This window comes from Channa argus, chromosome 3 (assembly GCF_033026475.1).
Source record: "Channa argus isolate prfri chromosome 3, Channa argus male v1.0, whole genome shotgun sequence".
In the NCBI taxonomy this organism is placed as follows: Eukaryota; Metazoa; Chordata; class Actinopteri; order Anabantiformes; family Channidae; genus Channa; species Channa argus.
Genome location: NC_090199.1, coordinates 7,981,700 through 8,001,142, shown reverse-complemented (window position 1 = coordinate 8,001,142; position 19,443 = coordinate 7,981,700). Strand labels below are relative to the sequence as shown.

Genomic DNA, 19,443 nt, shown 5'->3' with positions numbered 1-19,443 from the left:
ACACTGTTTTTCCTCCAGCAGCATTAAATGTGGTCTGCCTCACTGGATGCATTTGTACGCATGACAGCAGTGTACTATCAAGCTTTATGCAGGACGGACTGAGTCATGTGTGTACAGAGTTGCGATAATCTGGTGTGCAGATGATACGAGGCAGTGGCCTCAGAGCTGGAGATGGGCTGTAGCCCCTCTCTCTTTAGTTGGCCACTGCCCCTTAGTACATCAAAGATAACATTTTGTCCAGTAAATTAATAATTTGTAAATCAAAGTCCCTGTCTGCTCAAAAATCTATTTTGCTTATTTGACTTGTTTGACCTTCGTTGTGTCGAATTATGTTTTTGATGGAGGAAAGTTTTACTTTTTTTTTTTTTTGGTGAAACATGTCGGACATAAACTATTATTCAAAGCAGTTACATATTTAAGTTTTTATATCAAGTTTTATGAAGCTGTGTCTTAAGGGGAAGTTTTCAAAAATGAATGTATGAAAAGTGAATATACTGTTGTGTTTCTCAGTTCCACAAACAAGAATCCATATAAATGCTAATGTTTTTCTGTGCCTGCAAGATATACAAATCGGCCACTATTTGCACACATTAGCTAACTTTAATTGGTGATATGTCAGTGACTTCTGCTGCCCACAGGTGGACAAAAAAAAACAAATAATGCTTCTTTAAGAATATTTCAACCCTAACATTAACTAAGCTGTAGTTTATCCAATAATGTATCTTCAGGCCTGAGAGCTAGGATCCTTTATGAGGCAAAAAAACATTACATTACTGTCATGACCCCGAATGTCTCCTGGTGTTTTTCAGTAATCAATTTAACTTGTGACATTTTTTCTTTTTTCACACTTTTCACTCTTTTTGGAGTCTAGGTGCAGGGCTGGCCTTCATTGCTGTCTTTACCTTTCTGATATAAAGAGTTTATCCTGAAGATAAAAATTTTATTATACAATAACTGGCAACTTCATCACAGTACACCTCATCCATTTTAAATAGTTTTGCCAAAACATTACGGCCACTTCCTAATTTATGACTCAACCTCCCACTATGACCTCAATAATAAACACTAAGTAGAATTATCACCTCTCTGACAGTTCCAACTTAAAAAGCGTAGAAATGATACCTTATTAAAAGTAAACTTCATGGCAAAGCTGCTGTACTGTGTTGCATTAGATTGTACAGGTGTACTTAATGAAATGACCAGAGAGCGTATTATTACATAAGTGTATGTGTATGTAGATATTTCCTACGAGCTGCACTGGGTTTGAACTTCTGCCGTCAGAGCTGCACGACGGCCCGCTCCTGTTTAATAGTTAGGATGGGTCAAATGCAGAGGACAAATTTCCCCACTGGGATTACTAAAGTTCAACTTTAATTAACTTAGTTGGACATTATCTCCCAACTTTGCTGTTAAATCGAGTGTGGAGAGCTGGTGTTTTTCCAGGGATTTACATGGCGGATAAAATAAAATCCTTCCGCCGAATTGTCCATATCCACTTCTTTGTAATTCAAACATCATTTAAATTCCCTCCTGACACTGCAGAGAAAAAAAAAACATGGGGGGGGGGGGGGGGTCTTAGATTTCAGATTTAAAGTTAGAGTGATATTTTTATGGTTTAGCATAAATGGTTACAAAGCTATTTTTGGATGAAAAACAGAAGATAAAGGAGACTCAAAAACTAGCTTTGTGGTCAGAACATATTGCCATAAATAAACTGTGCTGATGATAAGGATTAGCAGGTCCACAGTAAAGGGAAACTCAAGTCTGAATAGCGTGACTCAATGATGCTGCAAATTAATGCAAAATATACAATTATTTTGAATTGAACCCTGAGAAAACCCATGAGAGATCCACGACAAAGCAGATAAATAAACATCAGTTCTATGCCTCAGCTTCCTATGGCACGAGCTATGCCAGGGCAGGGCTGTTTATAGCCACCTCATGCTCCAGACAGTCAGTTAAAATGGCATAATTTACCGCATTGAAAGCAGTAGGAAAAGAACATCGCTGTCAGGGAAAGGTTGTTTCAAAACAGGGAAATCCTGAACCCAAATAGAGTTCCATTCAAAAAAAACCATGTAGTACTATGTACAAAAACTGCAATATGGTAATGGGTCTGACACTGGCGAAAATGGTATCATTTTTACAACAGGCAGACCTATTACATGTATGAAATAGGATGGAACAGCCCCAGTGGCCATAAAGCTATTTACAGTGGAGATGGCACTTGGGCCGAAAATATCGAAAAACCCCCTAAGGAGGCTTGTGGGGATAATGTCAAGAGGCAGGTTGTAGATTTCATGTAGGAAACAGTCTCTATTAAGAAAGAAAAAGCTCAAAGCAACTCAGGACAGCAGAATTTACCCGTGAAATAAAAATGTTGAGGACAGCTGTAGGGAGCACATCGGTGCCAGTGTGCACGAGGAGGGCACGACCCATTTATTACGGTGGAACAAGACCCACGAGACAGCCCACTTCAGAAAACAACGGCACTGGTCATTAGCTTCAGCAGCTTAAAACAGCCCATGTCCATGTTCAGCACTAAAGCTAAAGCAGCGCTGGTGAAATATGGTCAAGTACAGTTCCTCCGACACCAAGTTTATTTTTTTCCTTTCTACTTTCTGCTTTTTCATGAGAAACACTTTTCAGAATTAAAAGTAAATAAATCCCGTTTAACACAATATGTCTAACGGCTGGAGTTCCATTACACATTTAAATCTTACAAGCAGCTGCATGTAAGTTGAGTGGGTTGATGGGTCATGGGGTTGGTTCTGTTCCCGGCGCCTTCTGTCTACATGTTGAGCAACACTATAAACCCAAAATATGTGTAAAATGCAGCATACACATTATCACGTAAGTTAGACGATCTACTTTTTTGGAATATGGTAAACTTTAGGCAATGCTGTCGTGCCGGACGACAGAACTGCAGAAGTGCATCGCAGATTTTCACTGGAGCTAACAGACGCACACTGACAGGTTTGTCACCCTACAGGACGGCGCTCACATTCCCACACCAAGAGAAACTGGCAGGCAGCGGCACCGTCCCAGCATGCTCTCTGCCTGGTGGTGTATGTATCTGCGTTCATAAACAGGCGAGCGCAGTTTGCAAGTGCATTTCTAAGCGCGAAACTGCCAAGTAATTCAGTTTCTTTAACTAAACATTAAGTCTTTGATATTAATGCATTTTTTTGTATTCAGGAAACCATAACTTTGCGTAAGGTGTGAAAAGGTAACACAAAACCATATAAAACAATCCCAGACTCTGTCTTATTGTGCTGTTTTTTTATTAAACATATTTCAGCATGTTTTTTGTTTCTATGTCATGCAACTTCAGTGTTTCGGCTCACTCTCATCATTTTCATCAACCTGAGGTCATTTCCATCTACAGCTTGTTGTCAGCAAAAATATAACAGACTCATTAAATGCTAACCCACAGCCAAAGAGCAGAAAACATAAGGGTTATACAGTATTTGACAGATTGCCATAACTTGGGTGATAACATGTCAGTTTATTCTGCTGACTACAAAGCTTCTCTAATAAATGCTGCAGATAAATGAGGTCATTCCCTAAATTAATTGTATTTTCAATAACCGTCAGCTCTATGTCGTCTCATTGAACAACTAAGGTCAGACTGGTGGACATTATCAGAGAGTAGAGGATAATCATTGTTGGTTTTTGTGCCTAAATTTATTTTAGTGATAGTATGAAACATTTATAACATGACAGACATCATCCTTTAAGAATAGTTTATTGCCAGATCCCTAAAACTCACTTAGCACTAAGCAGCAGATGGAAGCAATGCTGGGAGCCCTTGGGATTTTGCTGCTCTTGGAGGTGAGGTCAGAACACACACAACCCTATCGCGACCTTGACTGTCCCCGGATGCTGTTCATCAGTCCCTGAAATAGGTGAAAAATGTGTTCTTTACACACCTTTACCTCCTAATAGTTCAGGTGCAGGCACAAAGCCAGGACTTGCTTTTTCTAATATGGTTTTCTGGTTTTAAAAGGGGGGCAATCGATTCAGAAATGGCCGACCAAGTGCGGCTGCACAGAGGAAAATGCTCCACTGTGATTTACATATGAGGAAAAACAAGGGATCAGACAGTTCAGGACTGGAGATATTATATTGCGGTGGCAATAATGAGCATGCAATATACTTTGAGCCACGTTTACTGTCAGTCTATTGTCTGGAGACTATGTTGTTTTATTAACACGGCATCAGCTGTGCTTCTAAATATTCAGCTTGACTTTTCCTTGAGACTGTAATATTTATATGACCCAACCAAAAGGCAAATTTGCAGGTGAGAGCTGAAAATAGCCTTAAAAAATATTACACCAGAGTAAATCCCCAAATGCATTTGAATTCACAACAGTGCAGTAAGATGGGACTTTGTTTTCAAGCTACACAAATCTGCTGTATTAAAATAGGCTTTAAACTCAGGTCTGAGACTCAAAATTGTTTCAATATGAAGCATATATAACTATTAAGAGATGCGTTATCAGCCGGTCTGAGAGGAAAAAAACAACACATGCAAGCTCTCTCATCCCAAACACACACACACACACACACACACAAACACACACTTGGTACACATGGACAAGCTTTCCCCTTGAAGCTTCTTTGAAAAGGTTTATAGGAATCTTAAAATAGCAGTGTGGTCTGTGAGCACAAGGATTAAAAAAAGAGAGAGCTACTATAGAGCTACCGTGGTGTGACATCACACAGACAAACACACACACACACACACACACACAACCCTGCAATCTCATTGTACTCCCCAACTGGGGCGTGAGAGAAGGAGGAGAGCATGAGGGATGACAAGAGAAAAGGAAAAGGGGATAAGGTTGGGAAGAGGTGACAGGAAGAAACGGAGCAGGAAAAAGGCTAAATGACTAAAACATAACAGATGTAAACTGTAACAAACTGCTATAGTACAATTTTACAATTACTTCTTGTCCTGTCATTTTACAAAGTTTAACTGTATATTGCAGTGCACTGTGTGCAGTGTAAAAAAACAGTTACGGTTGCTGCCAGCATTTTTCCACAATAACATATTGTGCAATTACAGGTTGCATCTTGACTGTAGATGATGCGCATCACAGACGAATACTGTTGGTTTTGGCGGTCGACTTTGAGCATTTGCTGACCGAAGCAGCGGAGCGACGGTAATTTCTTCGGTGAGTATGAAATTGTCTTATTTGTAAAAGTGACTGTAATTTCCCATTAGCTAAGCTGTTATGGCCCCAGCAACACTTATATATGGGTGGGGGTATTCATTAGGATATTAAAGAGACTTATAGCAGTTTTTAAGAAGTAATTTTGATGCTGCTGTTGTCCTTCCAATCTGAGGCTGATAAAACTACATCACTACTGTTTAGTAACTCATCCAATCTTGTGACAAGAAATTCAATTACAATGATCAGGTGCAAATTTTACGTGACTTTGTTGGCAACTTTTTTGCCAGGTAATTACTGTAAATTCTACAGATAGTTCGTTACAGTGTAAGAGAGGGAGGCAGTGGGGAAAAAAACTTGAAAGCAGAGAGTGTGTGAGAGATGACAATGACAAAAAACAGGAAGAAAAACAAACACAGACCGTTTGTGTGCGGCTTCTTCTGAAGAGCGGCCTGTTGGAGTTTGAGTAGAGATGACTGCTGACAGATCTGACTGATTCATCATGTACTTTTTCATTAACACACACACACACACACACACACACACACACACACACAGGTGCAAAAAAACAGCAGGTCCAGCTAAAGGTAAGTCTGTCATTGTGTGTGAGACAGAGCGACCTGTTGGCTGATGGCGACAACCTGCTGTTCCGTCACACACCACAGACAGACAGACAAACAGGACACACCAACACAACCCGTGATGTATGCTAAGCAGCTGCGGCAGCTCAGCTGAGGAGAGATTGACATCTTCAGCAGCCGTTTCCAACAAGCAAACAACAATAACTGAGACTTGCTGCCAACACAGACAGATAAACAGAACCCAGACACATAAACAGACAGTTGCACAAGCGTTGTTACACTGTTTTCTTTTTAGAAATTTAAGCCAGAAACGTATTTGCTTTACCTGACAATGTAACTAAATAATAATAAAATAACATTAGATACTGATTTAGCATTATATTATCCCAAAGAACATGTCAGTGAAGTTTTTTCAAACCTAATGTTTGTCGCATCAGTCCAACTCAGAAACCAATCTGCAAGTTAATAAGTGCATCTTTTTATGAACCTGATCCTCTCGTGCAGCTCATGTTGAGTCTGGGCTTCTCCTACCGCACCAAACACTTTTCCCTTGCATTCAGCACTCGTAACTGTCAGGACGGCTTCAATTCAAGTAATTCCAACAGCCCTCTGGTTCTTGACATGCGTGACATGTCATTGCACTGATATCAGTATTAAACCTTTCATGCTTTGTTCTTTGAGACAGATCTGTCTCTGATTTACAGTTCTGGTGACACTGGGGGCCGATTGAGTAGTGATGTGCTGTACTAGGTTTTTATAGGAGCAGTGGATACACGCTTAACAGTTTACGCCCACTGCCAGTAACATCTTGCTTATTTTGAGACTTTCTATTTAAACTTTATTTCTATATATAAATTTAATGTAGCAACACATTTGTATTTTGCCAGTTATCACCGAGGGCCAGATGGGCCAGAGTGGTTCACATCCAGGGACATATACAGACTTGAATTGGAGGCACTAGGGTTGACAGCGGCATTTCAGACAATTAAAATGACTTCTCATTATAGGAACGCCGCTGCATTGAGTAACTTTTTGTCAGTCGTGTCTTGCAGAGGCAGTTCTCAAAACTAAATAAAAGCCTTGACTCTAGCTCAGCTGAGCCACAGAAGGTCATGGCCTATGAAAGGGCCAGGGCAGGGCCTGAAAAGTTTTGATTGCCAGTTGAAAAGGGCAATTTGCACCCAAGAGGAAAAAGGCCAACCTGCCCCCGTGAACGCCACTGGTTGTCAGTGTCAAAGCTGACTTGTGTGAGCCACAGTCACCACTGTGGGGATAAAAGCAGAGGCTTAGGCTGTTGTGACTGGGCAGCACCACCGCTAGCCAAGACCAAGACTGAGCTGTCAGACATCAGCTGTGACTGACAGTATTTGTGCTCCAGTTAGCCAGTGTCGACAGAAACCAACTCGCCATGATGCCCAGAGTTTGACCATGGGCTGTTTTTGTCGGATTGTGAATCCAATGCCTGTGCAGTGGGAGAGCAGTTATGTGTGACAATGGATGGCTTCAAACTTTGTTCAAAGACAACTAAAACGCAGCAAACACTAAAAACAAGAATTACTGAACTCCTTGTTACAAAGTATGAGGTTCCAGCTTGGTGCTGCTGGGAAGCTGAGCACTAAGACACTAGTAGAAGAAAATCTTTCTTATTTTCTCACAATAAGCTGTTCACCGACCACGTTTTCTCACCAACATCTAGCTTGTTAATAACCAACCAAATTCACATTTCTGACTCCACTTATGTATTTATACTGCACGAACAAGAAATTTTCTCTACTTTAAAAAAATTTTTTTCAGTCATCCAGGTTTGGTTACCTGGGGGTTGTCAACTGCACTTGTTCTTGTTGGTTGAAAACGTTCCGCTGCTCATCCAAGTAGCTTATTCACTCTGAGTGTCGACCACAGTGAAAGGAGTCAAGTTGACGGGACTCCAGATAGTTTATGGTTCAACTCACCAGCTACTGGTCTTTGTGTTCAGCAAAGAACCAGACCATAAACTTGAGTCTCTTCCACTCTTTGACATTTGTTAACTATTATTTTCAGTATGAGCCATTGACTGAAACGCCTTCCCCGAAATACATTCATACTGTAGAAGAAAATATGCATGTTACCACAGTTTTTATACAATCAACTTTCAGTTGCCATTTGAAACTTCTATGATTTCCATAGATTTCCATATAGACGGACAGCGCCTCTGTAGAACTGTTTGTAGAACCCATACGATTAACTCTTTATGGTCAGTAGCTGAGTACAACATAGAAATGGAAAACAAATAATGGGATGTTAGTTGTCATTATTTGTCATCCAGTGATGAATAAATGCATATTTTCTGTAAATAAAGACAATAATGAGCAGTTATTCAATAGAAAGAAAATATTCTTTTGATAATTTCCTTTGACACACCACTACATGTACTGCATATACTAAGGGACATGGTCCTTATACTATTGGGAGGTTAGACTGTACTAAGAAAAGCACAGTGGAAACAACTGTAAAAGATTGTGATGACCAATTAGACTGGATGATCACATTATTGCATGTTTCCGCCTGAAGCAATAAAATGCTCCTTCTGGTTTCGTTCTCCTGTCCCCCATTCAGTACTATTTAGAGAGCAATTCTTTTTATTCTGTCTACATCTATAATTTTCCACGTAAAGAAAACTTGGATCCCCGACTGTTGGCCTGGGCAGGCTGTGTTGAAACACGTATCTACTTTTTACCTTTTTTACCCCCCCAAAAAAAAGCTTTCTTTCGTTTACTAACATTTTACTAATAGCCACAGTAATACAACAATGAAAAGCACTTTAGTAATAACAGCTAAGACAACTGAAGCTAATTAAAGCATGTATGTAAAGTGCACTTCAGTGAAGTTCTGCACTCAGAGCCATTCAGAAACAAGAAATGCAACAACAATATTATTTTTCACAAGGCTTTTGCTATCTTACTGCTGCCCTTCCATTGCCTTTCACTTCAATTCTTGAGTTGATATTTTCCTTGGCATTTAGTGCCCCTGAGGAGGTAAAATCCAATCATCATATCTACTGTAAATGCAGTAATCTAGTCAAAGCAGAGGCACAAACATGTATTTAACTTTAACGGGCTTAAATATTTAAAGTTTTAGAGATAAATGTTTCATAAATTCAGATGGGTTTGTCAATCATCTGTCAGTTGCTCTAAGGCTTGACAATGATTTTAGCCAATGCATTCCTTGGTGAAGAACTGTAATTCAGCATTAGGGAAGTAAAGAGCCGTGCAGGTCGCAAAGAGCAGTGGTTGGTGGAAAAAGCAGCCTACAGAAATTCAAACTTCATCAGCAGAAAAGCCAAGAAAAAGGAAAGGAGGAAAGTGTGTTGGAAGGTAAAGTGACTGTCTTCCCTCACTTTAAAAAGAGGGAGCATCTTTCTCTAAAGATGAAAAGCACTCAGAGTTAAAAAAAAAAAAAAAAAAAAAAAAAAAAGGTGACTGTCTCAAAGCCAAAACTACAGTGAATATCTCAACTGCCCAAAGATGAAAACACCTCCAAGACAAGAGTGATGCTGCTGCTCCGCTTTCCCTGGTGAAGGGAAATTGCAGCACAGTGTCAAAGCCAAAAGTGCAAATATTCTTTACACAACTTAGGCGTAGATTGGCCTTGGTCTTCTTTTGTTTCTTGTTTCAAGTTAGTTGCTGTTGTTCCCAATTCACTAATTTGAAAAATGAAAACTTGTGTGCATCTGTTTGTCTGTGTGAGTTTTCAAAGTTTCTGTTCAAGTAACATCCACAAAGGCTCCATTTACACGGTCTGGTAAAAGTGATTCCAATTCTTTCTTAGAGATGGTACAGAAGTGATTTATATTATGAATATGTAAACATAAAAAAATACATGACAACATGAAAACATGGGATTCACTCAGCATCTGCAGAATAACTATTAAGTAAAAAGAAATCTAAAAAGTACAAAATATAGTGAAATAAGAGTAAACAATAAAAAAAATGAAAACACTCCAACTCTCCAACAACTTTCCATCTCTACAAACCACTATAGTGGGGACATACCAAGCAGCATTTAGAGATTTAACCATCTTAGTGAAGCAGCAGTTGGATTTGCTAGTGCAGAGACAAGGACACAAGCTGCCACCAGCTTCAGAGGCCAGTTGTGCTCAATGTGGTGCCCAGCCAAGCTGGAAGGAACCAGGCATTAAGGCCTGTGGTGTAAACACAGTCAGAGAACCTTGGCAGTCAGCAGAACAGAACTAAATGCTGCAGTCACCATAGTAACCATATTAACCCTCCCTCCGTCTCCTCCTCTCTCTTATTCTCTCATCCAGACAATCAAACCCATCACCCAATGTTGTTTCACAGGGGTTCAAGGCTAGCAAGATTTCCTGGAGCTTTCTAGCTGGCTCCTCCACTCCACAGAGACTGTGAGGGGAACACAGACTAAGTGAAGCCTAGAAAGGAAGGGAGAAAAATTACAGCAGCAATGACACAGCAGTGGATCTTCTACAAGTGACGGCAGGTGAGAGGCGCAGGTGTTAAATATTAAAGAGTCTCAGCAGAGAAGCTGGGCAAATGTCCCCCTACTGATATGGGACCTCCCAAGCCGGGGCACACACATGTGCACACCCAGATATGCAGACACCAGAGGCACTTTGGTGGAAGCGCAAAGAAAAGAAAGGACATGCATGTTTAATTCACCGCCTTCTATTTTAGCATGTTCGCGTTCTTATGCTGCATACTGTGACCCCCCCCCCCCCCCCAAAACACACACACACACACACAAACCCCACCATCTATACCCAACGCACAAGGACGTCCCAAAAAAAAAGAAAAAGAAAAGAAGAGATGAACAAGGTTGGCGGAGCATGAGTGAGCACATATGGGTGTGTGGTACCAGACAACATATTTTATTTCCCAAAGCTGTTCCTCCATAAATAAAGTACAATATTCCAAACTAATCTGGTTCCCCTCCTGGGCTTACACATGCCCTTTCTCCCCATCAATTCCATGTTCTCCAAACATGTCTTCTGTCGGCACAGCACACAGTTCAACTTTCCCTTGATTATTTGTGACTGTTCCACACTGGCCTACATTATATGGGCTGATAAGGAGGCAGAGACTAGGAAAGAATGAAAGACAGAGAGAGAGGGCGGACCTGTTGTGACATGAATCCATATTCTTTCAGAGAGGAAAAACATAGGTTTGACAAACACAGATGCCCAATTCAATGCATTGTTGGGGCTGAACCAAGTGGGCTGAATGCGTTTCAAACACTGCTGGTTCTGGCAGAGCTACACAGAGACATATGGCCAAAACCAATACTGGTGTCAACAAGGTTTCAAGGGTTTGTCCCAGGCCAGTGGATCAATGTTTAGTCTTAAATCACATGCATTGATGGATTATTAAACGGGCCCAGTGGGCACAGCCCCAGGAGCCTGACAGGTCAGGGGTCCCATGGGCCAAAGCCTCTGATGTTGCTGTTCATATTTCCTGTTTGAAGGGGTAATTTCATGTCAATGAAAAGACTTAAAATACCCGCAAAGAGATGAATGATAGCCAAGGTAAAACAAGATAAGACAGGGCCTAATCAGGAGGTGCAAATGTCCCAGAAAATAGACAAAATATGTCCCAAACTGGACATCAAATGACTAAAAACTGACAAAAACAAATACACTTACTGGAGACTCATCCCAACCGAAAAATAAATAAATACAACTTGTGGGGTTCTCTTCTTCTGTGCCCAGGGGTCCGTTTTCTCACTATCCTATGCATTTGTTTATACATTAGTTTATTAGCTTATTAATTGATTCCTGACGATCAAAAGCTGTGCTCAAAATGAGTTCATTTTTCACAACGGCTGTTCATACGTAACATCTGTTAAAGCTGTTTAGACACTATGGGGTCTGGGGTCTACTTTAGGTGAAATGCAGTTTCATCCATTTAAGAGATTCAATTTGAGTCATGGAGTTAAAATGATGGTGTGGACAAACCGTGTTGAGTGGCGGTGGAGGAGGGTTGTGTCCGGCAGAGCACAAAGTACTAAACAAGGCCTCAGGGATGAAGTTTTTTTCTCACATACTGTTTATTAGTTACACATATGTAGACGTAGTTTGCAGTTAGATACAGTACATCAAGGTAAAACAAATCCAGTCTAACTCAACAGTCCTGCAATAACTCATAATTCATCGTGGAAAATGAAGTCTTTGAAATGTACTGTTATGTAAAAAAAATAAAGTCTGTTACTTTTGTTCACCCCTTTTAAAACAATGAGTCTAAGCAAATAAGACAAACACCTCTTTGCATAATACAGTTCAGTTCAACAGCAGCACAAACCACAGCCTCCAAAGAGATGCTAGATTACACGCAGCAAAAATTTAACAAAAGCAACAGAAAGGCAAAGCGCAGCTCTTTGAAACAATAAACACAACTAAACAACTAAATCCATTGTTTGAACTGAGGACACTTATGTCCTTTTAAAAAAAAACAGCTAAAATATTCCAGCTTCTGGGAAACACACAAATTGTAAGCGAGAGAGCTCGGAAGTTACACTGTGAGTAAACTTAACAAAATTGTGACAAGTAAAAACTGTCCTTTTTAAAAAAAAAAAAACCTGAGGAGTCGTAAGTTACTGGCCTCCACAGTCGTGTTGATAAGCCCTAGAGTTTTCAGGAATGATGCCTACAATGCCTGCTGCTGTTTACGTGATACAGTGTGATAGCTGTGCAGCGGGCCACTGATAAAAATGACAAGAAGAGAAAGGCTTTTCTTGAAATGTGACATAATCATGACAGTTAAGTTTGCATTTTGGCAGCTTAATGCTGCTTTAACACCGGGCTTTTCACACTTGCACTGCCCACCTCCACGTATATCCATTATTTTAGAGCACTTGCCTGCCTGCTCAAGTTTTTTTCTGTATTTTCTTGGCATCATGTTCTTCCTTTTGTGTGTGTGTGTGTGTGTTTGTGATTTATGCTCTCAACCTAAAACTGGTGTGCAGAATAATACTGAACTTAGCCTGGATACCCAATCATGGGATGAGCTGCTCATTTTTCACTCCTCAACTATAGGCTTGATTGCGACGTTAACCGAGTGCATGTGTGTGTGTGTGTGTGTGTGGAGATGGAGAGAAAGAGCACAGTGCTCTACCCACTCAGGCTGCAAAGAGCACAGCTTTGTTTGTTAGCCCACAGTCATCAAGCTGAATTGTTAGCAGCCCACTGGGGTTTCTTCGATCCTATAGATTACCACTACACCACAGCAGGCAGCAGGTATGAAACTAACTGTGGTTCAGCCTGATGATGTTACACAAAGACAGATTTTTTTGTTGTTGTTTTTGCCTTTCCACAGAGAAACGTGTTTTTGCGAGGTTTGTTCCTTGTTATTCTAATTATTTACATGTGTACGGTGTTCGGAAATCACTGAGAGGAGCTTCTACAGCTGAGGGCAGCGCTGGGGAAAGGTCACTGCGATGCGCTCACCACCACGGTGTGACTCAAGGGCAAAACGTGTCTACCTCAGTGAGAGTCCTCATCACCTCCATCATTCTCCACTTTAGCGATGCCACCTGGCAAGACGGCAAGCGACAGGTGCTTAAATGATTCATTGATTAATCAGAGCTTAATCAACAGGAAAACAATTGCCAAAAATTTTCATAATCAGCTCATCCTTTCACTAATTCATTAAGCAAATGTGCCAAAGTGCTGCTGGTTGAAGCTTCACAAATGAGACGATATTTTGTAATGATGTTTTCATCTGTTTTATATCATTATAAATTAAATATCTTTGTCTTTTGGAGGGTTGAACGTGGAGTGTGTCTCCTTTGGCAGTTTCTTTTCCTATCTTCCTAATTAGCTCCAGAGTAATAGCTTGTCCAATCACTCAGAAATACATGAATGCATTACGCTTTAACAGATGAAGTCTACCGGTTGCCATACCCTGATGAATTCCATGTTTTTACTCACATATGGTGCATTGTAGCAATTCTGTGCATTGTCCATCTTAGCTGCTGATGAAGTAATTATTCCAATCCATCAAGGACCCCTTTATGTCCCTTTAGCATTTCCTAAACATCTATGTCTAAATATAGTATCATTCTTCTATCTTATATCAACTGTATTATTTTTCCTCTCACAAAGCTTCCCTTGCACTTAAAATGTCCCTGCTCGCTCTCAAGGTTTCCTGTGCTCCACTTCCTAACATGCATGTCTTTGGACGGTGAGAGGAAACCAAAACAGGGAGGGGGACAACATGCAGACTTAACACTGAAAGGCTGCAGCAAGCAGGTGGATTTGAAATGGGGGCCTTGTGGCTGCGAGGCAGCAGCCTTAACAACTCCAATTCCCCAAATTAATTGCTTCATTCAAATGTAATCAGGTGGAAATGAAAACAATCCTTAGTTGCAGCACTGAGCGTAAGTGCAGAAAAGTTTAGAGAATCGTTCACAGCAGAGCAGGTAAATCCTCAACCTTCACGTATTTACACTATTTCTCTGAGACATGTACAGAGACATGTGAACCATAATGTCTGCACACCCACGCACAAACTTCAAAGCAGCAACACGAAAGCGAAGAACAACAATGCTTTTTTTCAATTATTTGCTGACTCACTGAGCTTCCATAGCTGTTGGCCAGTGGGCTGCTTTTGCCCTTAATTTAAACCAGGCAGAAAGACTTTTTTATATTTAAAGGACAGACCTGCAGGAACACTTGTGGGCGGGGGGGGCTGAGGCTGGTTAGTTACAGGCCACATCCTCACACTCACACCTGGGAGCTGCCAGGAACGGCCGCACGCTCGTACTCTTGGCGACAGAGCAGTTCAATTAGAGCAGTCGGGGGTTAAGCACCTTGTTTAATGGCACATCGGGAGCAGCGAGTGAAGGTGGGAAAGAACTATTTATTTATTTCCTCTATCATTCTATCCTCAGTCGACTTGTGACCTTCACACTGCAACCTCAGTCACCCAACCTTCAGTTAACTCTCACTGTCTGTCAAAACTTCCTCTGTCTGTATCTCTGTTCTTCTCTTCACACACCAACACACACACACACACACACGCAGCATTTCCCATCAACTACGACTTCAAAGGGCTGCTGTGCGGCAGTTATTGGTTCCTGTGTTTTGGCTGCTGTGCCCTGAGAGATTTAAAAGCTAAAGAACTGGTTGTGTTTTCATCAAAGCTTCTTCAGTCTGTCTGTCAGGCAGTGAGGTCTACAGAGTTAGTACCAAAGAGAAGGAGATGCGCATCCCAAACTTTACACGGAGCATCACACCAAAATAAAACCAAAACCCAGTGTTAAATGATATCTTTAGTTCTCTTTCTAAAAACTAAAAGACTTTTTTCTAGTATCCCACTAAACCCATACATGCCAAGATTTTGAATTATATATTAAAACAATGCTTGGCCGTGCTACACCGAATTTATTTTTATTTTTTTTGGGGAGTTGGAGTTTTTTTTTTTTTTTTTTAAAGCAGAGTTATAGGTTTTTGTCTGTTGGGATTTAAAAAATGCTCTGGATTCTCTCTGTCATGATGACTGTCTATTACAGTGCAGGTAACAGCAGATATGTGGTAGTAAATTGATTTGAAAATAATCATCCGTCTCCAACAATAACCTTGTACTATTCCCTGGCATATCCTAAGTCTGTCCCCGTAACGTTCCTCCCTCCTGGCGCCGTACTCACAACAAACACACTACTGCTGCTCTGCTCTGCTCAGTGTGCATTGCATTTTTTAAACACTTTTTAATAATGGTTGAAACAAACCAGGCAGAAACCCAGTGTGTTGATGCAGAGATTGCTGCATGTTCTCTGAAAAGACTTATTCTGACCTTATGAATACTGTACTTTTAAATGTGCACTGTGTAACCTTTTAAAAGGCTCATTAGCATTAAATTGCTTATAGTGATACAAGCCATCAACCCAAAGACCGATTCGAATTCTGCCCACCAACTTGCATTGTTGGTAGTGTTTCCGCTCTAAACTTAAACAAAAACTGACAAGAGTTACCCTGATAGCAAGCTTCCCAGTCATTTTCTAATCTAAAAACACACTGAGCACAACATCCTCAGACAGTTTATATAAGACGTAAGAGAACCATGTTCATTTTTAACTCAAACAACCTCAAAACACCCATTAGACATCCATTGGAAAAAGCTTAAAGTAACTCACTGGAAGCAAAGATAACATTTATCAAAGCCTGCGGTTTGTTATTATTTCACATCCCCACCAGCTGAAGACACTCTGTATCTCTGAAGTGGGCACTTTTAAAAATATATAATTTGTGTGGTTTGGAAAGCTTGTAATTTTTTCCTACTGTAGCCTGGTGGATTATGTGGAATTGGGAGCTGAATTTCAGGTGGATTGAGTTTTTAAATACCAAGTCTGTCAATGAAACTGCTAACGTGTTGGCACCTCTGAAAACAGAGTGGGGGGAAAAGCATTATCCTTCAATATTTAGAGCTGGCTGAGAGCAGGGATTACAACAACTCCCTAATCTCGCTTGCCAAACACAAACATTGTTTATACAAAGAACCACGAGTATGTTTTGTTTTGATGCTTGGACCTGTCAGTGCTTGTGTCACTCACCTTGTCAGCCATAATCATGGAGGACCCTCCGTGGACTCCCAGGACTGGAAGTTGAGTCTGCACGGAGAGGAAGTCAAGGATCTGGGCGATGGCCTCCTGGTCGGTGCCATCGGCGAACACAATGCCGTGGAGACGAGTGCGTGACAGAAGCTCACACACCTTGGGGGCACAGTGAAAAAAAAAAACTCAGACAAGGGTCTGTGTGTGTGTGTGTGTGTGTGTGTGTGTGGTGTTGGTGAATGTTCACAGCACTTCTCACCTGTGTAATCACAGACTTCGGGTCTGTCTGGTTGATCCTCAGAGTTACCACGGAGACATCGAGGGGATCATCAGGACGCCGAGGTAGCCGGATGTCCTGGTCAGTAACAAGGCGCGTCTGGCCCATGATCACACCCACACTGAGCCCCGGAGGCTTCTGGGACGCCACAGGCACTGTTATTTGGGAGAGTAGGAGCAACATCCAGCCCACTACGCCCATCATATCCTGAAAAAACAAACAGCAGACATTAGAGAGAGAGAACTGGCATGAAGAAAGCCTTTCAAAAAGAAGCTAGTGACATTTTCAAACCCGAATTTGTGTTTCCAATCCCCCACACTGAGGCTCTAACAACATTCTTTAACAATGACAGCTTCTGCCTGCTCGGTTGTATGTTCAAAATACTAACGTGTGCAAGTCATAAAATGACACATCTTTTAAAAGAAATACAATAATGGTAGATAAAGAGGCTTCAAGGTGGTTATAATGTAACGTTCTCTTCTTAGGAAGTTGTAATCCAACGATGTGTGTTTTCACAGAAGGCAGAGGAAGGGTTGCTATAACAAATAGCCTATCAGTACATGCATAATGGATAGGAAGATAGTAGCGTGTTAAGCTGTGAGAAAAGCAACAAGATGAAACTTTATATGTTTTTCCTTTATCAAAATGTTCTTTTCTATTTGTTTCAATTTTGCATATTTGACTCACACACACAGATATTGTTATTGTGTCTAACAAGGCAAACAAGAACTGCCACTTTTTTGCATGAAAGAAATTGAGTCGCACCTTGTGGAACGAGCTAAAAATGGACTTGCCTCGAGCAGAATTTGTTCCTAACCAGCGGGATATAGGATTGTTGGGTATTCTGAGGATGCCTTCAGGAACGCAATAAGTACTGTAAAACGAACCCGCCGGGTTTTCTCAAAGATTAGCTTGCATTTATCTTTGAGAAAAACAGCGGGACTCATATATGTGACTCGAATTTAATCATTATTATTCACAAGTTTCAAGCGCACAACCAAAGATTACATGATAGGCACTGTGTCTTTCTGTCCTCCACTTTTCAAAAAGCACTTAATTCAGTTTCCACGTGGGTGACCACCGGGGGACCAGGGTAAAACCGAACTTTATTTTTGCTAAACCACTAATCGGGCTTCGTGAGATGCCCTAAATCTCTCTTCCACTGTCTGCTGATTTGAACATAATCTATATCTGTAGGCAGTGTTCACAGTAAAGTGCCAGTTATTAATGGGTAAAATAACCCTGAAATAAATGTAATCTGATTTCACCGAGTTCACGGGGGTGTGAGGGGGAAGCATTTCAAATTACTAAAGGCACTCACATGTCTGAATCGATCAATAACAGTCACTGAAATAAAAGGGAGTATTTCTTTCAACTCTAACCAATCGTAACCAAGTTCAGTTCAAAAACGCGGCGGAGTCTAAGCTCGTGTTCCTGGTTTCCGCTTGCTCTGTATTACCTTTTCCTGTAATGTGAGTGGATCTAAGAGAAGCAGATGAGTAGAGGAAATGCAGTGTGAAATGCCTTGGGCTGAATGAAGGCTAATGAAACCATGATGCGAATGCTACGTTGCATCTCAGCCAATTTCTTACACCACCACAGTCCAGCAGAGCTGAAAAACACCCCAGGAGGAAACATCACATCCACAAAATTAACCTAGTGTCTCCCCAACCCATGTGTCCTCCACTCTCCCCGTTGTGTCACGTTGCATCCATGTTTCCTCATCATCTGTATCTGTTCATTTGCTCTTAACGCATTTCATTCTTGAAACCTTTTTCTAATTCTTCCAATCTGCCTTTCCAGATGGGTTAGTGTGTGTATCTGATCCATGTCATCTCACACCCAGTCTAATCAGGCCAGTTAGTTAAGTCAGTACTTTCCCAGCTTGTTCTCTCTGCCCTGGTGCCCACAGACTAGCCTGCAGCTCCAGCAGCACTTAGCATACGCCGCTAAATCACACACCGCTACACTCCTGTCCCAGGGAATTAGTGTCAGCTCCAACCAATGGGACAAGATTACACTAACTTTCCCTGGAGTTAGCATCGGAGCTAACATAACTAGGAGCCAGAGTGTGCTGTGCCACAGCTTCCAAAATGGTCAACGTAGCTGGAAAACTTTGGGTCACTGAGTGTTTCCGCCGTCTTACAGATTTGCATTTGCGCTTAAAATCATCTCCACCGACTGCTGTGATTCTTCTCCAAAAAGAAAAGTCATGAGGGGAAGTGTTTGCCTCTGTGTTAGCATTTATACTGATATTACACAATGCTGGCAAATGCAGCATCTTAACAATGCAATATTTCTCAGCAGGCAAAGTTCTGTAATAGCCTACCGACACTAAATGGGTGTTTATGCTTTAAATAGCTGAGAGATTTAGTTTTAATAGCTGCTTTGGTGCAATAAAATGAAGGAAACATCACTGTAGGAAGCTTTTTCTTTGTCCTCATTCAAACATGTTTGCTAAATTGTACTAATTTCCCTTCAAGCAGCAAATTAGTCTTGTCCAAAAAATGTTTTTATTTTCATCTCTAAAGTTAAGTCCCATATTGTGTGAATGGGAAGTCTATGTCAAAGCTACGAACAACACACCCGGTGCTCAAATGGGAGCTGGCATTAAGAGGCCCTCAAGCTGCTTCAGTGACAATGAATCAGAGGACGTCTTGCACAACCCAGAGTGATTTGCCTCGGATGTAAGCACATTTTTTGGTTCAACAATGTTAGCCCTAACGCCTATTAAATAAAGCTCATGTGGGTGTAATTGCTTAAATCTATCAGTCCACAGTTTCTTTCTTTCATTCATCGCCAGTGAAGCAGCTCTACATCGTGTCTGTAGATGACAACACAAATTAGGCTC

At 41.1% G+C, this 19,443-nt stretch overlaps 1 protein-coding gene across 3 annotated transcripts in view; it reads right to left on the bottom strand.

The window, feature by feature from the left end:
• Window positions 1-19,443, bottom strand: part of grin2ab (glutamate receptor, ionotropic, N-methyl D-aspartate 2A, b) — a 90,602-nt gene that overhangs the window by 52,851 nt on the left and 18,308 nt on the right. For all 3 annotated transcript variants that reach the window (XM_067499002.1, XM_067499003.1, XM_067499001.1), the window contains exons 3-4: window positions 16,575-16,799; window positions 16,316-16,474 (exon numbers count right to left, since the gene is read on the bottom strand). In XM_067499002.1, the coding sequence (XP_067355103.1) occupies window positions 16,316-16,474; window positions 16,575-16,799 (384 nt within the window). The remainder of the gene's footprint in view (window positions 1-16,315; window positions 16,475-16,574; window positions 16,800-19,443) is intronic.